Genomic DNA, 18,687 nt, shown 5'->3' on the forward strand with positions numbered 1-18,687 from the left:
CAGCCAACATACAGTATGTCACCACTGGCTGGTGACACGATCAGTGAGTACTTCAAGCCAAATGGGAACCTTACCTTGAAAACTCTGAATGTTTCCTTTACCAAAAGGAAAATGGGAGAACTTGGAAAAAACTCCTCAAGAGAATGTGCAAACTCTTTACAGGCAGCTCCTAGGCTAAACTTCCAGTACAAGCTATGACTCTGGAGTTCAAATTTATATAAAAATACATAAAGCACCTCGCCTGGTATGGCAATAGCATCAGGTGCGAGACAGGAAGTGGGGTTTACCCGTGGCATAGGCAAATTATTAACTATTTATGTGGTTGACGTATGTTGGCCCAAGGTATAGGCAATTTATTTAGTTGCTTAAGGATATGTGAGTGTAAACCTCATCTAAAGGCACTTCTTTTTTGTTTGGGGTTAGTGGATATGGGGGTCATATTTTATTAATACAATTAAAAATCAGTACATTTAATCAGGATGCAACAATAACTGATTTTCAGCATATATACAGTAAAAACAAGACACCCTTCCTCACTGATACCCATACTTGTGGAACAAATGACCTTAAAACAATATTTTGATGGTGGAATATTGCAAGAATTTTCCATATATTATATTTACATTTCACTTTCATCTAAAGCGACTTACACTTACAGTTGAGGTTAACAAAATTGAGTAAGCATCAATCTGGGGGACTATTTTGAAAGAAGTGCTACAGGAAAAGATTACAAAATTGATCATCACAAACAGAACAATACAAGACTAGTTACTCATCTCTAAGCTATTGAGAACACTGCATTCCAAACCATTTCTAATTTGTTACATATTCTTAGATCAAGAAAGTCTTCAAACACCTCTTAAACACATTGAGAAAGTCAGCAATTTGGATGGAGGTGGGAAGCTCATTTCAGCAGCCAGGAGCTACACAAGAGAAGACTCTAGACTGAGGTAACATCATCACCTGATGCCATTCACTATCAGACCCGTGTGGGTGAGAAAAAGCATGGGATGATTCATTCACTGCTCTGCAGGTAAGCATCAAGGGTATGAAACGTATCGTGCAGGTACTCCTACCACTAAAGCGTTGCAGTAGTGCAGATGTGACAGGACCAATGCCTGAACCAGACATTATGCTGCACATTCTGTCAGATATAATCTGATTTTACAAAATGTTAGAAATCTGCACGAATAAGAGAGAGCTGCAATGCTGTCAGTGAAAGACAGCTGGTTATCGATCATTACCCCAAGGTTTACTATTGACTGTGTAGGGTGTTAGAGGCAATTTGGACAATACTACTGTATGTGCAACACTGGGATGGTCAATTAGGGAAAAAGCTTGACTTGCAGACACACTCTCAGAAAATGGCATAGTGGGCCAATTTGGAGACCTCGGTTAAATCTTTGAGATGTTGAAGGAAATCAAAGAACCTGAAAGGTATGCCACACAGAAAAGTGAGGCTATGCACTCCATGCAGCCAACAATTAAGTGTGAACCAAATCAAAATCCTATAGAAGCTATGTGGCACTAACCTCTGTACCAGTCAGTCAGTCAGTCATTTTCCAACCCGCTATATCCTAACACAGGGGTCTGCTGGAGCCAATCCCAGTCAACAAAGGGGCGCAAGGCACGAACAAACCCCGGGCAGGGTGCCAGCTCACCACAGGACACACACACACCAAGCACGCACTAGGGACAATTTAGGATTGCCAATGCACCTAACCTGCATGTCTTTTGACTGTGGGAGGAAACCCACGCAGACACAGGGAGAACATGCAAACTCCACACAGGGAGGACCTGTGAAGCGAACCCAGGTCTCCTTACTGCAAGGCAGCAGCACTACCCCAGCGCTACTGTGCCGCCCCCTCTGTACCCACGTGCCCCTATTTAGTGAGACCCTATATGTAGTATTCATGCGTCCAAACTACCCCATGTGTCTGTATGCACACAAACATGCATGTTGATGTACAGTATATACTGATAACATTCTAATTCTGCTCCAAGTTAATATTTTTTGTTTCAAGAAGGTGTGAAATATAAAATGCATATATGCATACTGTATATATAGGCATTTCATATTTGACACCTTCTTGAAACTTTAAACATTAATGGTGAGCAGAATTAGCATATTTTGAATCTGATTAAAGTTTGTAAGCTTCCGCAGTATGTGTGCTTCTTGTTCGTGGTTACAGTTTTATTCGTGACAGCAATGCCAAAGTATAACTTTCTCATTTTGAGACATGCTCTTTTATTAAGTGGCCCAGAAAGAAAATCTTATTAAGTGTAATGGGTTTACATTTTTAGATTCTTTACTTTTTGTGAGTCAGCAGTTGCTCTCAGTTCCAGTAATGTAATGAGATTTAATGTTGGACACGGTTTGTCAGAATGGAGCCTCTCACTGCAGAGCTGTCTTGAGAAATCTTTGCTAATTATCTCAATGACTGCATGCCTGTTTCTGCTGATGTGTGATATGTTGAAGTTCTGCCTGTTTGTCTAGGATTAAAATTCAACAGTAAGACCTATTCTGTGATTTCAGCAGATATTGAAACTCTTTTGTCATTTTTCCCTTATGCCTAATGACTGATTGCTGACAATTACGTTATTGTAAAATTTAATTGAATAATAAGTTAATCTATAGGTCCATCTAATTAGTGTAATATATTTATGAAGCATATTTAAGGGAATACCCAAAATGTATTTAACCAGAGGGTGTAGAATTTGTAAATGACATTTTAGAGGAGGGCGGGACGGTGGCGTGTGGGTTTCCATCAGGTGCTCTGGTTTCCTCCCACAGTCCAAAGACATGCAGATTAGGTTCATTGGTGACCCTAAATTGTCCCTAGAGTGTGGTGGGTGTGTGTGTGTGTCCTGCGGTGGGCTGGCACCCTGCCCGGGTTTTGTTCCTTCCTTGCGCCTTGTGTTGGCTGGGTTTGGCTCCAGCAGACCCCTGTGACCCTGTGTTAGGATATAGCGGGTTGGTAAATGACTGACTGACATTTTAGAGGACTCTCAGGTGGGTAATATGGTGATGTAGGGTTTACTGTCACAGTCCTAAAGTCCTAAAGTTCCCAGATTGCCATTGTCTATGTGGTGTTTAATGTTCTTCCCCTGTGTAAATAGGCTTAGGGACATCCCAAACACATTGTCAGACACATTTTACAGGTCTGTACTGGACAAATATGGGGATTGAATTAAGGACGTCACTTTGGAATGGAGGAGGACAAAAACCAAGAGGACTGCTGATGTCACTTTCTTGCCAGCAAAACCCACACCCCTTAAAGTCATGGCAGTGTATGATTGGGTGACACTGGAAGCTAATGTTCATTCAAGGACCCACTTTGAAAGGAACACAGAGCTCTTAGCTTCTGAAATTTGTTTTCAAGACATTACTGAAACATTAATGTTTCTTTGTGCTCAGTTGTGCTTTATTTTCATCCTTTGGTTCCCCAACCCTCTTTTCCTTGACTTTTTGTTTCATTCACAACAATAAAATGCTGGAAATCTCTAAACTGGATTGGTGTGCATGGGAACCACAAAAGACTGGCATTCCACCTATGGCCTGACCTAATCAAGTTAAGCTCCAGCTCCATCAATTTATTAATGAATGGGAAAAGAAACTAGTAAAGGAAGTGCATGTGCAACAAGAATTCAGACAGAGTGGGCAGTGCCGTAATTCAGTTTGTCCATGCTTTGGGGTCCTTTAGATTCAGATGAAGCCAACATCCCCTTTTACAATTGTTTATTCCTTCGGTATTATAAGAATGTGGGATATTGGCAGGCTACTGCTTGTTTAAGAATAGGTTATTTTATTAGAGTGTTTGTTCATATCATAACCTTCACTGTAACTGTGAGTGGTACTTTAAAATGGTGGAGTTCTTTGCATTTTGTGGACAATGTTTCAGGGTCAGACTTAAAAAAATATATATATATATATATATATATATATATATATATATATATATATATATATATATATATATATACACTATACTGTATATAGTAGTTCAGTTTCTTTAGCCAGTTATTAAAGATTTAAAAATTAATTCTCAAATCTGTTAAATTTAGCTAAGGGTTTTAGCGGACTGGAGCCTGTAACAGTATCAAACACAAGACAGAATAAAGGTTGCTGTCCACCTCAGGGCCCACTTATGCACAGACCCACACTCAGATGGGTCTAATTTGGAATCACCAATTAGGCAAACTTGCAGGCCTTCAAGGTGCAGAAGGAAAACCGGAGTTCCTGGAGAAAACTTCACACTGACAAGAAGGGAAAGTGAAAATGTCTAATTGACAGAGCCTGGCCATGGCATTCAAACCATATCCCTTATCTTATACAATTAAAATAAACTGCACATTAAAAGATACAAATAACATTAATGAGTTAAACTTTCAAAGCGTTTCTCTGATGTTTTTAAAGAGTACTCTGATGAGAGTGATGAAAAAATGATAATGAGAATAGTACTATGGAAAAATCTTTTTTTTTATCAGTTTACTGCATGCCTTCCCACTCATCAGAAGCAGAAAAATAAATATGAAAATAAAGAAACAGAGGTTTACACTTTCAGTTAAAAATCCTTTACATTGTAAAATAACGAGAAGCTTCTTTTGCAGAGAAAGAATCCTACCCTAATAAATTGTTTCTACTGTTGACAAATGCTTGAGCCTGTCTTTTCTTAAAGATGTCCAAGCAGCTGGTAAACATTAAAGCTACTTAAGAAAGAATAGACTGTCTCCTTCAAACCCTTATAATGCATCTAAGTAATAAACATGAAATCCTGCAGGGGTTAGCATTGCTGCCTGACACCTCTGGCATTCAATCCCAGCCCTGTCACTTTCTGGGTTGAGTCTGAGAATTGAGAATTTCTCACATTCCAAAAAACATGCATGTTAGGTTAAGCACTGGCTCTAAACTGGTGCAGTGAGAGTGTGAGTGTGTGTTATATGAGTGTGATCTGTGAGTGCAAACATTGGCACCGTATCTGATCGTGTTCAGCTCTGATGGGAGAGCGTGCCCCGCATGAGGAGAAGAGTACGTGGCCATGGTATCTCTGCCACGTAGCTGTGATCTCTTCCTCAAAAACATCAAACGTTAGTCTTTAACAGTCTCTAGATGTTAATGTTTGCTGAACAAACAGTTTTTGCTAGCTAAGTGGAGGCGACTCGAACGGAGGCTGGCACGTGAGTAAGGATGGCTCCACCCAGCTCCCTACTCCTGAGGTCCTGCCTCCCCCTCCTCTCAGTCCCCTGGGGATTCACACGAATAAGTCGGTGCCCCAACCGAACTCTAATACTTAGCACAATGAGAGAAGTCGCAAAATCAACTGGAATGTTCTAGCAAATTAGAAAAAAATCCAATCTAAATTCATTAAGTAGTTCTCTCGTGAAAAGCGGGCAGACATACAGACAGACAACCAGATGCTGGATTTTAAATATTTAGAGATACTGTATTTACAGTGGTGCAATCACTGCTGAAATACTATTTGTACTTATGTTGTTGATGGCTTCCAATATTCTGAAAACAATAATCACTGCTATATTAAGTTCCTTAGAATTTCATTCAAATCAAAAAGGTGCCTGAAACCAAGGAATGCATTTCTCATTTTATAAAAGAAGTATAAAAGGCAGAAAGGACAGCTACTGAAAAGAATAGTTAGAAAGAAGTGTCGAAGGCTTCAGCTTACCAAGATCACTGCTACCACCGTGTCAATGTCTTTGTCCAACAGCGGGATAATTAAAACTGAAATAAAAATAAGAGAGGGAAAGAGAACATTCAGGTGATATTTCAGATACAAATGTTATTGTTCATGGTGTTCATTTCTATTGCATACTTTTGATGCATTACAATTTAAGACATTAAATAGGATGCTAATAATCAATAACGGTACTAATAACACAATATATTTATTTGAATACCTACTGTATAGTTTAAAAATATCAACAATCACCATTTTTGCACATCCTACAAAAATACCTGCCGATTTTCTTTGTATGTTAGTTTAACATAATATTGTAACATATTAGCCATTTTTGCATAAGCGGGACGTTCGAAAAGTTTCCGCACTTTTATATTTTAGTTGGAAATTGTGAAGGCAGGAGGAGTAGTAATTGGGCATTAAAAAGTTGATACGGCGCTGGGAAAATTTCATCGCAAACAAAGGTGATTATGTACAAAAGTGATGTAATTTGTTTTTGAAATTCTTAACAGAGTTAAAAAAAAAGTCTGGAAACTTTTTGACCATCCCTCGTATATTAATCATTTGTCTGTGTGAAATTCCATTCCCACGAAAGTTGTTGTCACAAGATGTGGTTTCTGTGCTCTTGCTTAGTTCACACGGCTTTCTTTCTTTAATTCACAGTATTTTGTTTTTACATTTACATATGATTGCACATGTTCTATTCAGATCAAATGAGGAAAGCACAATAAGTCCTAAAGGTAAAACTGAGTGTTAATATCAGATATAAACAGATTGAGATAGGATTTATTCTAAATCCAGAGGCTTAAGTAAAAATTCAATGTTTTGACTGTTTGTTGTAGTCAGAGGATGCTGCTATGATTATCTGCTGGAAGAAAAGCAAATATTTAAATACCTAAAAACCATGTAGCACAAGGCAATTAAATGAATTACTAATTAAACAATAATACTAGGATTCAAACCTCCAATAAAATCTATAGTTAACCATACAAGATACTTCTAGAAGATGAACAATTAGAACAAAAAATAAAAAATTAAAATAAAAACAGAAAAAAAAAATTAAAAATAAAGTAAACTGAATGTTAAATAAAAATGAATTCTAATACTCAACTGTAAAAAACAAACAACTCCAAGATGAAGCCCAGCATTCAAATACAAACTTTCAATAATATCTAATCTTAATACAAAAGAAATTCTCTAAAGATTAACTTTACTAACACATAATTACCAAAAATGTACTGAAAAGTGAAAAGAGAAAGGAAAAGTTGCTCTAAACACCACTGCAATCAGACTAACTGAGGCTTAAATAGGGTAGACTGTGATGGTAGAACACTTGCTTAATTAGGAGGCCCCACCTCCCTGGGCTCAAAATCAGTTGTGGCTAAAGGGAAACAATAAAATAATGTAAAATAATTAACACATGAGAGTAACTTTAATAAAAAATAATTAACAATAAGCAGCAATATCAAACGTAGATGCAAGAAGTTAGGTAGAATGTTGTCCATAGGCACATGCTCTTCCAACTAAGAGAAAACCACCAAATGCCATCTTTCTGGCATGGAGTGAGTGACAGGACTTAGCAGAATACGTTGTATAAGAAACACCAACTGTCACATTTTGAAACAGTTTGCATGTTGCAAACAGTTATACAGAGAAAGTTCCAGGCTGGTTACAGACATAGGCTGGTGTATGAATTAGTAGAAGTGACTGTGATGGTTCGTCGGCTTCATATTCTGGCCCTCACCCCCAGGCTGCCAGGAGGAGTTCTCCCGACAGCATGGACGGGCCAAATATTCCAGCAGGGCCTCATGGACTATGCAGTTTTTATGCACAACCCTGCTGGATATCCTGGGGACCACTGGGAGTCGCTGTTGGGAGGCCCGTGGACTCATATATGCCCTATAACCCGGAAGTGCGTCATAATCCCGTGACAGGAAAGAAACGACGTGCTTCCGGGGTGAAGATATGGACTATTTACTCTGACTCAGAAGGAATAAGGACTTATGGACTGTTGGGCCGGAACATCTCCGGGTCAGGGGGTATAAAAGGACTCTGGGAAAGCCCAGACACTGAGTTGAGCTGGGAGGAACGGTAGCTAAGTGTCTGGGAGAGGAGGATTGTTGCTTGAGTATTGGATGAATAGTGTAGAGGGGAAGGTGCTTGGTGCACTGTATTATAAAAGAATAAAAGAGTCTTGGACTTTTACTTGGTGTTTCGAGTGGTACCTGAGGGTTCCAGAGGTGGATCAGAACTTCAACTGCTACATGACATAACCAGGACCAGGCCAAATAAAAGATGCAATAGATCAATAAACATGGCAAGATCTTAAACAAAGGTTACATCAAGTCTAAGCATAGTACTGCCATCAAAGCATTCTTATTGTGCATGGCTACTGTCATAATCTTGACTTATATTTTATATTTTTTAGATTTTCCTTGACTTTTAAAAATAATGTTTTTATCACTTTGGCTTTACATTTTGTGTAATTTAATGGTAAGTTTGTTTTTCTGATTTGGAATATTTTTAAAAACATAATTTTTGCTTTCTGTCTTGCTAGATAGTTACAAGACATGTACAATATCCAGTGACCTGAGATGAAGACTGGACTCCTTTGGTACTGTGTCTCCTTGGGTACCATTGGTTTGACTTTGTGTTGAATGAGTAGTTTCTCATGGAGTCCCGAATGAGGCACATTACCTTCATTGGGAGGAAGCGTCATTTACAGCACTATAGCCCGAGGGTGATCTGGCTCACAGGATTCTCATCTATTCTGTATCTACCTATTTTAAACATAGTATATAAAGATGTTAATGATAAGAGTGAAAATATAACAATGCTGCAGTGATAAAAATAGGCTATAAAAAGCTGACTGCGTAATTGTCGTGATTTAAGGGTTTAAGAATATGCAGAGTTAAATTTTGCTTCTAATGTTCACTTTTCTTTACAGTTTGAAGTTGTGTGAACTTGGGAGATCCCAAAATTACTCAAAAATACTTATTAGTCTGGAGGTTGAACCAGCAATCTCCTGCTAGTTAATAAGAGGGCAATGAAGTCTCTTCAAAAATAAAAAGACACATTTTTGCCAAAAATGCTCTGTAACAAAGATTAAGTTCCAAGAATCATAAGAGGCAAAAGGTGTTGCCAATTAAGGCAAAGGCATCTCAGACAAACAAGTCCCAATACACGATTCAAAGAATGGTCAATAAAGCCATAGCAAAAGAGGTCAATACACTAGTAATCATATAAGCACAAGGAAAATCACAAATCCAAGAAAACTCACAAACCACCTAGCACATTCGGTGAACTGCAAGGATGTGTGGGATTTCCTCAGCCTTTATAGTGCTGAGTGCAGTCCCTTGAGGTGATGGGCAGGTGGTCTTGCCATTTGGGGAATCACCCACAAAACACAAAGAACACAACAGAAAATATGGCATATAAAAATGAAATACAGTAATCCCTCCTCGATCGCGGGGATTGCGTTCCAGACGTCCCCCCGACCGTGATAGGTGAAAATCCGCAAAGTAGAAACCATATGTTTGTTTGGTTATTTTTATATATTTTAAGCCCTTATAAACTCTCCCACACTGTTAACATTATTAGAGCCCTCTAGACATGAAATAACACCCTTTAGTCAAAACTTTAAACTGTGCTCCATGACAAGACTGAGATGGCAGTTCTTTCTCACAATTAAAAGAATGCAAACATATCTTCTCTTCAAAGCGGCATTTTGTGGAGGAGCGTCCGTATCCTCTAGGCAAACAGCCTCTGTGCAAACAGCCCCTCTGCTCACACCCCCTCCGTCAGGCAGAGAGAGTGAGAGAGATAGAGAGAAGCAAACAATCAAGCACCGCGGGAAGCATATCTTATATCATTGAGGAGTTTTATTTAATATGTAATACATGCACTGATTGGGTGGCTTCTAAGCCATCTGCCAATAGCGTCCCTTGTATGAAATCAACTGGGCAAACTGAGGAAGCATGTATCATAAATTAAAAGACCCATTGTCCACAGAAAGTCGCGAATCAGCGAAAAATCTGTGATATATATTTAGATATGCTTACATTTAAAATCTGCAATAGAGTGAAGCCGCGAAAGTCGAAGCGCGATATAGCGAGGGATTACTGTAATCCACAATTTTAATTTAACAAACACAAGAGACATAAATGAAACATTTGAACCCTATGTGAAAAATAACAGAGGTGCTTAATAAGAATGCTCGTTATTTTTCTCACATCACCGTAATACCTTTTTGATTTGTATTTCCTGCACAATCACAAACAGTGGCTAACACTAGCCTGTTGGCCGTCAGATGTTTGAGGCTGATGTCTCCTTGCCCCTATATGTTGTGATGCATGAGTCCCTGTTTTGCACCCCAAAACACAATGCTGAGTCTCAGTACTTTAGAGACACCAGCTTTATTCAACTTGAAACGGGAAAAGCACTGTTATTTATTGCAGCGGGATCTACCACTCTGCTATACACAGACACAGCAAATGGGCAGAGTCGGGGCAAGATCAATGGCCAATTTATACTATTCCCCGCTTTTATAATGTTCCTTGCATCACCCATCAACAAAAGACACTTATAGCACGACTTGACTGCGTTTGGCCCATATTTGTTTCCGTGGCGCTATGCTGCGAACCTGTGGTTGCCTCGGCAACAGACAAGCAGCCCCTCATAGAAGCGGCAATTGTGCTTTGTCGTGTCATCCTAAAAGAGTTCAGAAACCTCACAATATGATGGTAGCACAGTAACTTCCTTGTCCAATGTTTATGGATTAAATCAATAAAACTTGCAAACAGTAGTTAGCTTCTAAGATCTTCTTGCAGTTAGGTATTTTATAAGCCCCTTTGACTTTGTTTCTTTCTGGTTTTCGTGTTAGCATTTGCCATTTTGGTTTTCTTTTAATTTATGTGATTTCTGAGCCTGGTCTGTCCCTGATTTATAACTCTGTATTTCATCTCCCGGTCTTTTAACATGCTTGTTTTGGCCTGCCATTTTACCATTCTTTGTGGCAGCACATATCTTAATGGAGTCGGAATGATGTTTCAAGGGATTGTCAAAACATTGTTGAGAATCCTGTCACTTAATAAACAGCAGGTTGCTTAAACATTTCCAATGATGTGCTTAGCAAGTTGACACTCTGTGACAGCTTCACATTAAATGAAGTGTGAATGAAAACAAATATGCAGCAAGCCTTGAAACTTCGGTGATGCAGGAGAAGGCAAGCAGACAAGGAAATCATTCACTGTTAGGTTTCCAGACCAAATGATAAATCTCATCCGCTGGCATATAGCAACTAGAAAAAACTTATAAAGTAAAGAATGCACCAAACTAAGTACTATCAAAAAACTTCACAATTTGAGCTATACAAGGAGAACAGACTGTTCCAGATACTGGTTACAGTTACAGTCCACTATGTTTCAGTTTTGCATTTTGTACTCTTGAGATCAGCATGCTTCAAACTGCTTTGAAGAACTTTTCCTCACATAGGCACTGTATGCTCTGCATGTCCAACAATTACTTGATAATCGGCACAGACTTGTGACTAATTATGCATTAGGGACTAATTACAAGTTATGTCAGGGAGGAAAAAGAGAACGATTAGCAGAAGAATGGCATAGTTGCCAGGGCTACATTATATACTCTAACACAAATCCTCCAAAGGAACAGGCCATTCACAAATGGAACACGCTGAAATAAACAATGATGTATCAAAATAAAGGCTTTTATTTGCAAGAAAAGTATACAAGTCGTATGAAGAAAGGAAATAATTACAAGGTCTCAATGAAAGGAACAAACAAAACCCTAGCTCGCCCACTTGCCAGCAACAAGGCACTCCTACTTTTCTTTTCTTTTGTGAAAGGGGAGGCCCCCCCATAGCATCCTCTTTACCCAAAACAAGATCATGGAGGCAAAATTATCCCTGAATCACTTCAGGAGTCAAGAGTGGCCTTTCATTTATTCATCTTTATCAAGCTGTCTCCTTGCCTTCCATGCATTCAGTAACCTTAAAGGGCCATTCTGTCTTTAAATTAGAAGGTATACCATAGATAAGGTCATCAGCAGAGCACTCGCCCAACAACAAGCAAACACTCAGAAATATATTACAAATACAGCAACCAGGTCAACAGACACTTCACCTCTGTTAATGTACTGTATATATTCAGTTAAATGACAGTGGATTTAGTTTGGATTTTCGTACCGATCAACAGAAGAAGACACTTTAATGTCGAAGTGAATATAGATCTCTGCAAAGTGATCTAAATTAATCTCTCTATTATAAAAAAAAAATCTTTCAACGAGAAGTGATCTTTGGAAGAGAGATCTTTTGAACAAAGATCTTTTGAAGAGATACAGAGAGACATTTTCACGTCCCGCGAGACAGACAAGTCACATCATACTTACAAGCATAGAAATAGGAAAATTCTAAAGTCTCAACAAAATGAGAGTAAAGATCGCATTACCACAAACAAATGGAAAATATTACTCAGTGAAATAAAAGAACAGCGAAAAGAGATTGCATAGTGTTTGAGGATTCTGGGGGACAAGAAGTTGCTGTACAGGCTTTTAAACGATCGCAGCACCACACGAAATGCAGATCACAAGGCACAGCTGGAGCAGCAAGCCAGCAGCTGGTCAAGCAAAGAGGAGGTAAATAAACAGCAGTTATTTGTTTCCCATTGTATCACCGTTTAAGAGGGATTTTGGAGGAGCGACTGCGTCTCCTTGGAGTGCGTTCAGCCCCTCCTCTTCACAATAGCGTGTAGCGCTGGCGATGGGGCGCTGTCTTACGGGGTAGGCAAGTGAAGTACACATCACGCGACAAGGCAGCAGCAACAAGCCAGCAGCTGAATGAGCAAAGAGGAGGTAAAAAAGAAAAGTATTTGTTTCCCATTGTATCACCGTTTAAGAGGGGTTTCGGAGAGGCAGCTGCATCTCCTTGGGGTGCGTTCAGCCCCACTCTTCACAATGGTGCATAGTGGGGGGGTTGGCGAGCGAAGCAAGCAGAGGGCGAAGTTCTCTAGTTGTTAATATAAAACACTAAATAATTGATTTCATAAGTATTAACACCCTTCAAGGCAGCATTTAATAGATGCACCTTTAGCTGCCATCATAGCTCTGAATCTGTGTGCTCAGGTATCTACCAGCTATCAACATCTGGACATTGGACTTTTTCCCTATTCTTCCTTGCAAAACTGCTCAGGCTCTGTTACATTGCATGGGGATTATGATTAAATAGGCCTTTGTAATGTCCATCCCGAAATTCTTAATTGCAGTGATATCTGGACTCTGACTCGGCCCACTTTAGCACATTAACATTGTTGTTTTTAAGCCATTCCTATGTAGATTTGGCTTTTTGCTTGGGTCTTTGACTTAATGGAAAATAAATCTTCTCTCAAGATGCAGGTTTCTTGCAAAGTACATCAGGTTTTCTCCCAGGAGCTCCCCATATTTTGCAACATGCATTTTTCCCTCTCCTCTCTCCTCTCACAAGCCCTTCAGCACCTGGTACAGATAAGCATCCTCACAGATACTGCCACCACCATGCTTCATCATGGGAAAGGTGGCTCAATTTTGGTTTCATCAGACAATTTAACCTTCTTCCAGCTGACTTCAATCTCTCCCATGTGCCTTCTGGCAAATTCTAGCCAAGATGTTATGTGTGTTTTTTTTAATAGTAGCCTTCTCTTTGTCAATCTCCCTTAATCTGTTACTGTTGCTGTTGTCCACACAGTTTCTCCACTCTTATCAACTGTAGCCTGTAACTCCTGCAGAATTCTCACAGTTCTCTTGGTGGATTCCCAAGAGTCATTTTCTTTCAAGATCACTTGATTTTTGAAAGATTTACAGCTGGGCCATACTATTTCCATTTCTTAATGATTTAACTGGACTCCAAGGGATATTCAGTGATGTTGATACATATATTCTTGTCTCCATCCTCATGGAGTTGCTTGAAGTGTTCTTTTGTCGTTTTGGTGTTGGTTAGGCCATGACACACCATTAGCTGACATAAGTTGAAGCACCTTTTTTTTGTTCATTACTCAAAATAGTTACTTCAGCATAAAGAAATTGAAAAAGATTTTCTCATTCATATCTGGTGCAGATCTGTTTTTGGAACCCATTGAGTGGATGGACATAATCTATTGTTGCATGTAGGTGATCCAATTGGCTGCTTTCACTTCTGTCCATCCTGTGTCCCCTACAAATCTCAACTGTTATACAAATATGGAGATGCTTACAGCAGGAAGTCTTCTTAGCCTAAACATTCCTAAACACTGATAAGCTACATCCAGTGACACTTGAGAGGACTTGAGGGAAGACTTATCAGTCTAGATGATGTCAGGAGCCCAGCCTCATCCCCTTTCAGCCACATGCCTTCAGAGGCCAGGGAAGTAAATACAGACGTAAGAGAATATGCCTACATTAATCAGTTAAGTACAGCAGATGCAGCTTGCACATTTTGGAGCCTTTAGGACTTTCCACTGATTCATAAATAAATCAAAGGCAAAGTATATAGTCTCGAAATGTGCAAGTTTGGAGCTACGTATTTTAATATAACAAAAATTATAAAAAAAAATAAAATAATAAAAATACAATTTATATTTCATTCTTTTAAATATATATATATACTGTATATATACATATCTTTATTTTTTATTTCATTCTAATATATATACAGTATATATTGGAATGAAATATAAAATAAAGATGGTAGTGCTTCTTTTGGTACATACAGAAAATAATCTCTATAGCAACTAACACGAATGATGACATTTATCAGCATTTGCATAGCAACAGGAAAAGATGATAGCATCCTACAGCAAATCAAACAAATGCACATGGCCTTTGGACTTGAGGACATGTATTAAACCACAAACCAGGAGGCCAGAAATAAGCAAAAGGCAAATATTATAGTCCCAGTAATGGCAGCTGAAATATATACAACATGTAAACAGTGAAGAACCAGTGTGTTAGAATGCATTTTAAAGTGTGTTTTTCAGTGTGCGCCATGGTGGCTTTGTGGTAGCACTGCTGCTTTGTAGAAAGGACACCAGGGTTCACATCCCAGGTCGTCCCTGAAGGAGTTTGGCTCTTCACCCCAGTGTCTGTGTGGGTTGCTTGCGCATGCTCTGGTTTCCTCCCACCGTCCAGGGATATCATGTTAGGTGGACTGATGATGCTAAATTGGTGTCACCCTGTGATGGACTGGTACCCTGTTTCATGGATTGTTCCTGCCTTGCACCCTACTGTATGCTTGCTGGTTAGGCTGCAGCTCATCTGTGACCCTGCTCAGGATAAAGCTGGTTAGAAGATGGATGTGCTTTTTATTCCACTTATCAATTTTATGAATTTACATGTTTCGTTATTCCAATAAAGAGCGGTTCTCAACCTTTCTAGTGCCGCGACCCTTTAATACAATTTCCAATGCTGTGGCGACCCCAACTGTAAAACTATTTTTGTTGCTACTTCATAACAGTAATTTTGCTACTGTTATGAATCGTAATGTAAATATCTGATATGCAGGATGAATTTAAATTGTTACAAATTGAATATAATTAAAGCGTAGTGATTAACAACAAAAACAATATGTAATTATATATTGTGAAATATTTATCTCTAATTACAAATCAATGAAATTTTGGCTTTATGACTTACGTATATTTGTTTTTCTTCATTGTGTATTGAACTGTATTTACTGTATTCATGTTGTATACTTAAATGTGAAAAGCATGGTGTAGCATGGGTAACAGTCTTAATATAACAACAGTAAACTACATTGCTACAAAATTGTTGCAACAGTACACGTAAAAAGCCAATGTCAGTGCGAAGGTTGAGGCTGCTTCTTTCTCACCAGATCAGAAATTCTCGGGGCAGTCTTTGCAAGAGCACAACAAAAATCATCTTCTGCAACAAGTCTACTTCTATACTTAGACTTGATAACCAACAAGCTGGAAAATCCTGTTTCACAAAGATATGTTGTTGGAAATGGAAAAAGAAGTGCGTAAATCCCCACAACGTCACGCCATTCGATGTACAGTAATGTAAACAGTTAAAAATAATAAAGTTACGACAATTAAAATGTTTGAAATTATTCTGATTCAATTATCTGCAACATCTATCTTCGAATGACAATTATAGTAAAAAACTAGTAACTACCAATGGAAAAAATTTGTACAATAACAAGTTTTACACATTAGAATAGACAAAACCCATATTTGCAATGGTCTTAGATGACCCCTGGCAAATCGTCATTCGATCTCCGAGGGATTCGCGACACACAGATTGAGAACCGCTGTAATAAAGGCTTGTGAGAAGTTAAAGTCTATGGCAGTAAAACAGGAATCAGTCCTGGAATGGAGTGTGTTAAACTAGCTACCACACATAGTGTTGCCTGAAGGAAAATACTAAAATGTATCAACATATTGAGTGTGGCAGTAGGGGGCGCTAATGCTCCCTTGAACCCTCAGGTACAACTCCAGACACCAGGTAAAAGTCCAAGACTTTTTATTTTTTTCCACAGTGCACCAAGCACCTTCCACACTACTCATACAAAACACTACTAACTATAATAAACAAAATAAACTCTCTCCTCCACTCCCAGACACTTTGCTCCTCTCCCTCCCAGCACAGCTCGTTGTCTGGAGTGAGGCACCGCCCTTTTATAGCTCCTGACCCAGAGGTGTTTCTGTCCCAACAGTCCACAGTTCCTTATTCCTTCCGGGTCAGGGCAATCAGTCCTTTACTTCAACCCGGGAGCACAACATTTCTTCCTGTCACGTGACCGTGACGTACTCCCGGGTCATACGGCATCACAGAGCATATAAGCCCCCCCCCCCACAGCGACTCCTGGTGGTCCCCAAGGTATCCAGCAGGGCTGTGTATAAACACTACAAAGTCCATAAGGCCCTGCTGGACCTCGGGGCACGATCCTGCATGGGAAGCCGGCAGTCCTCCAAATGAGGAATTAGCAAAATCTGCTTATTTATTATTAGATAATCATATTATGTGATATCATCTACTGTTAAATTCCGCTCTGTACTTGTAAAATTTTTATTTTTATAAAAGAAGAAATAAGTAATACTTTATTTATCAGCCAGCTACATACCTTTCTGGAGAAGTGTGCGTTTACAGAGTGTCAGATAATCATTATGAAATTAACTACTGCAAGTAACCATAAGTCAACTGGTGCTGGCCCTCTTGTGAACAGTGAACAATATTGTGCTTTTATTCCATTTAGATAAACTGAAAGGCTATGCTAAAGTTAAATTGCTTTACTCATCCACCTGTTTTCTTCACTTGTTTTATTCAGTACAGGGTTATGGGAAGTCAGCCCAGCATGGGGCAAAGGAAGAAGCAGATTTCACACCAACCTAGGACAAAATGCACTGAGATATAGCCTTAAGTGATACTTTTTAAATATATTTTATTATACTGTCTAAATGGTACTTTACTGCTATTTCTCCATATTTTGTTTTTTTTTTAATTCTGTCATTAATTTAAATTGTATTTTTTGTTAAAAAGGAATTTTCGTCTATAGATTCAAAGGCAAAGGTGTATGGACACAGCATGCTGTACAAGATACACCTGCGCTTATTTAGCTTAAATATGAAGTTTATGGAAAGTATAAGAAATTCAAGCAAGCTCTTCTTAACACTGAAATCCTTTAGGAAAAGCATCTCAATCAATAAATCCCTAAAGCAGTGCTTCCATTGCCCATTTAAGGGAACCCCAGTGGCTGCTGGTTTTTGTTCCAGTCGCTTCCATAATGGATGAGTTATTTTACCCCTAAATGATCTCATCCTTAAGTTGATGTACTGCTGACACGCTAGATTTCACAAATTTGAATTTTGCCTGTATACTCTCAAGCAGCATGTAAGTAAAGCTACATGCAGAAATGGAATAAGTGTCATGAATGCACTGAATATGTATAGTAATAAACACGCACCAGAAACTCCAATATGGAAAACCTTCTTAAAGAATACTGATTTTAAGGCTTATGTCGATATGTGTATTGTGGAGGATTGCCGGCTTCTTACTCTGGCCCTCACCCCCAGGCCGCCAGGAGGAGCTCTCCCGACAGCATGATCGTGCCCCGAGCCCTGCTGGATACCTTGGGGGCCACCGGGAGTCGCTGTAGGGGGGCTCGTGGGCTCTTATGTGCCCTATAACCCGGGAGTACGTCACGGTCACGTGACAGGAAGGAACAACGTGCTCCAGGGTTGAAGAAAAGGAATGTTTACCCTGACCCGGAAGGAATAAGGAACTGTGGACTGATTGGGCAGAAACACCTCTGGGTCAAGGTGTATAAAAGAACTGCGGGAAAGCCCTGAGACTGAGCTGAGCTGGGAGGTAGAGGGGCGAAGTGTCTGGGCGAGGAGGAGAGAGTATTATTGTTGTGTTGATTTAGTTTATGAGTAGTGTGAAGTGGAGGGTGTTTTGTGCACGTCATTGTTATTTAATAAAGAAGTCTTGGACTTTTATCCGTTGTCTGGACTGGTACCTGAGGGTTCAAGAGGTGGACAAGAGCGTTATCTGCGACAGTATATAACTGTAATATATTATTTCATTCACTTTCATACTGCTTTCATACATGTGCCATTTCTACCATCCCCACCGCTCAGTAAACTTTAGAAATTTTTGGTGTTTATTTATTGTCTCCAAGCATATGTTATTTGGTCGACATGGCCAGACATATGTTACTTGGACTGCAGACCTCTAATGGGGGAAAATTAAGGTGAAAGTTGTTGATACAGAAAGGTAAGGAAAACTAATTCCCAGCAAAAACAGAGTGCTAATGCAAAATATAGTTTATAAGGAATCATGTTCTACATTGTTTAATACAGTTCGTAGTTACATAAGCATACAAGTGTATAGATAACAAAGATTTAAGTATGGAAGTTATGCATATGTACAGAAGTATGTAAGCATGCCAGTTATTTATCCATTTTCTCATCCTTCTTTTGCACTTACAGCCATAAGCGTTGTGCAC

General features: G+C 39.1%; 1 protein-coding gene across 3 annotated transcripts in view; it reads right to left on the reverse strand.

Moving 5' to 3' along the window:
* The window catches only part of LOC120523931 (cGMP-dependent 3',5'-cyclic phosphodiesterase), a 798,989-nt gene that overhangs the window by 145,734 nt on the left and 634,568 nt on the right, over positions 1-18,687 (reverse strand). For all 3 annotated transcript variants that reach the window (XM_039745642.1, XM_039745643.1, XM_039745645.1), the window contains one exon: positions 5,682-5,737. In XM_039745642.1, coding sequence (XP_039601576.1) covers positions 5,682-5,737 — 56 coding nt within the window. The remainder of the gene's footprint in view (positions 1-5,681; positions 5,738-18,687) is intronic.

This window comes from Polypterus senegalus, chromosome 2 (assembly GCF_016835505.1).
Source record: "Polypterus senegalus isolate Bchr_013 chromosome 2, ASM1683550v1, whole genome shotgun sequence".
In the NCBI taxonomy this organism is placed as follows: domain Eukaryota; kingdom Metazoa; phylum Chordata; class Cladistia; order Polypteriformes; family Polypteridae; genus Polypterus; species Polypterus senegalus.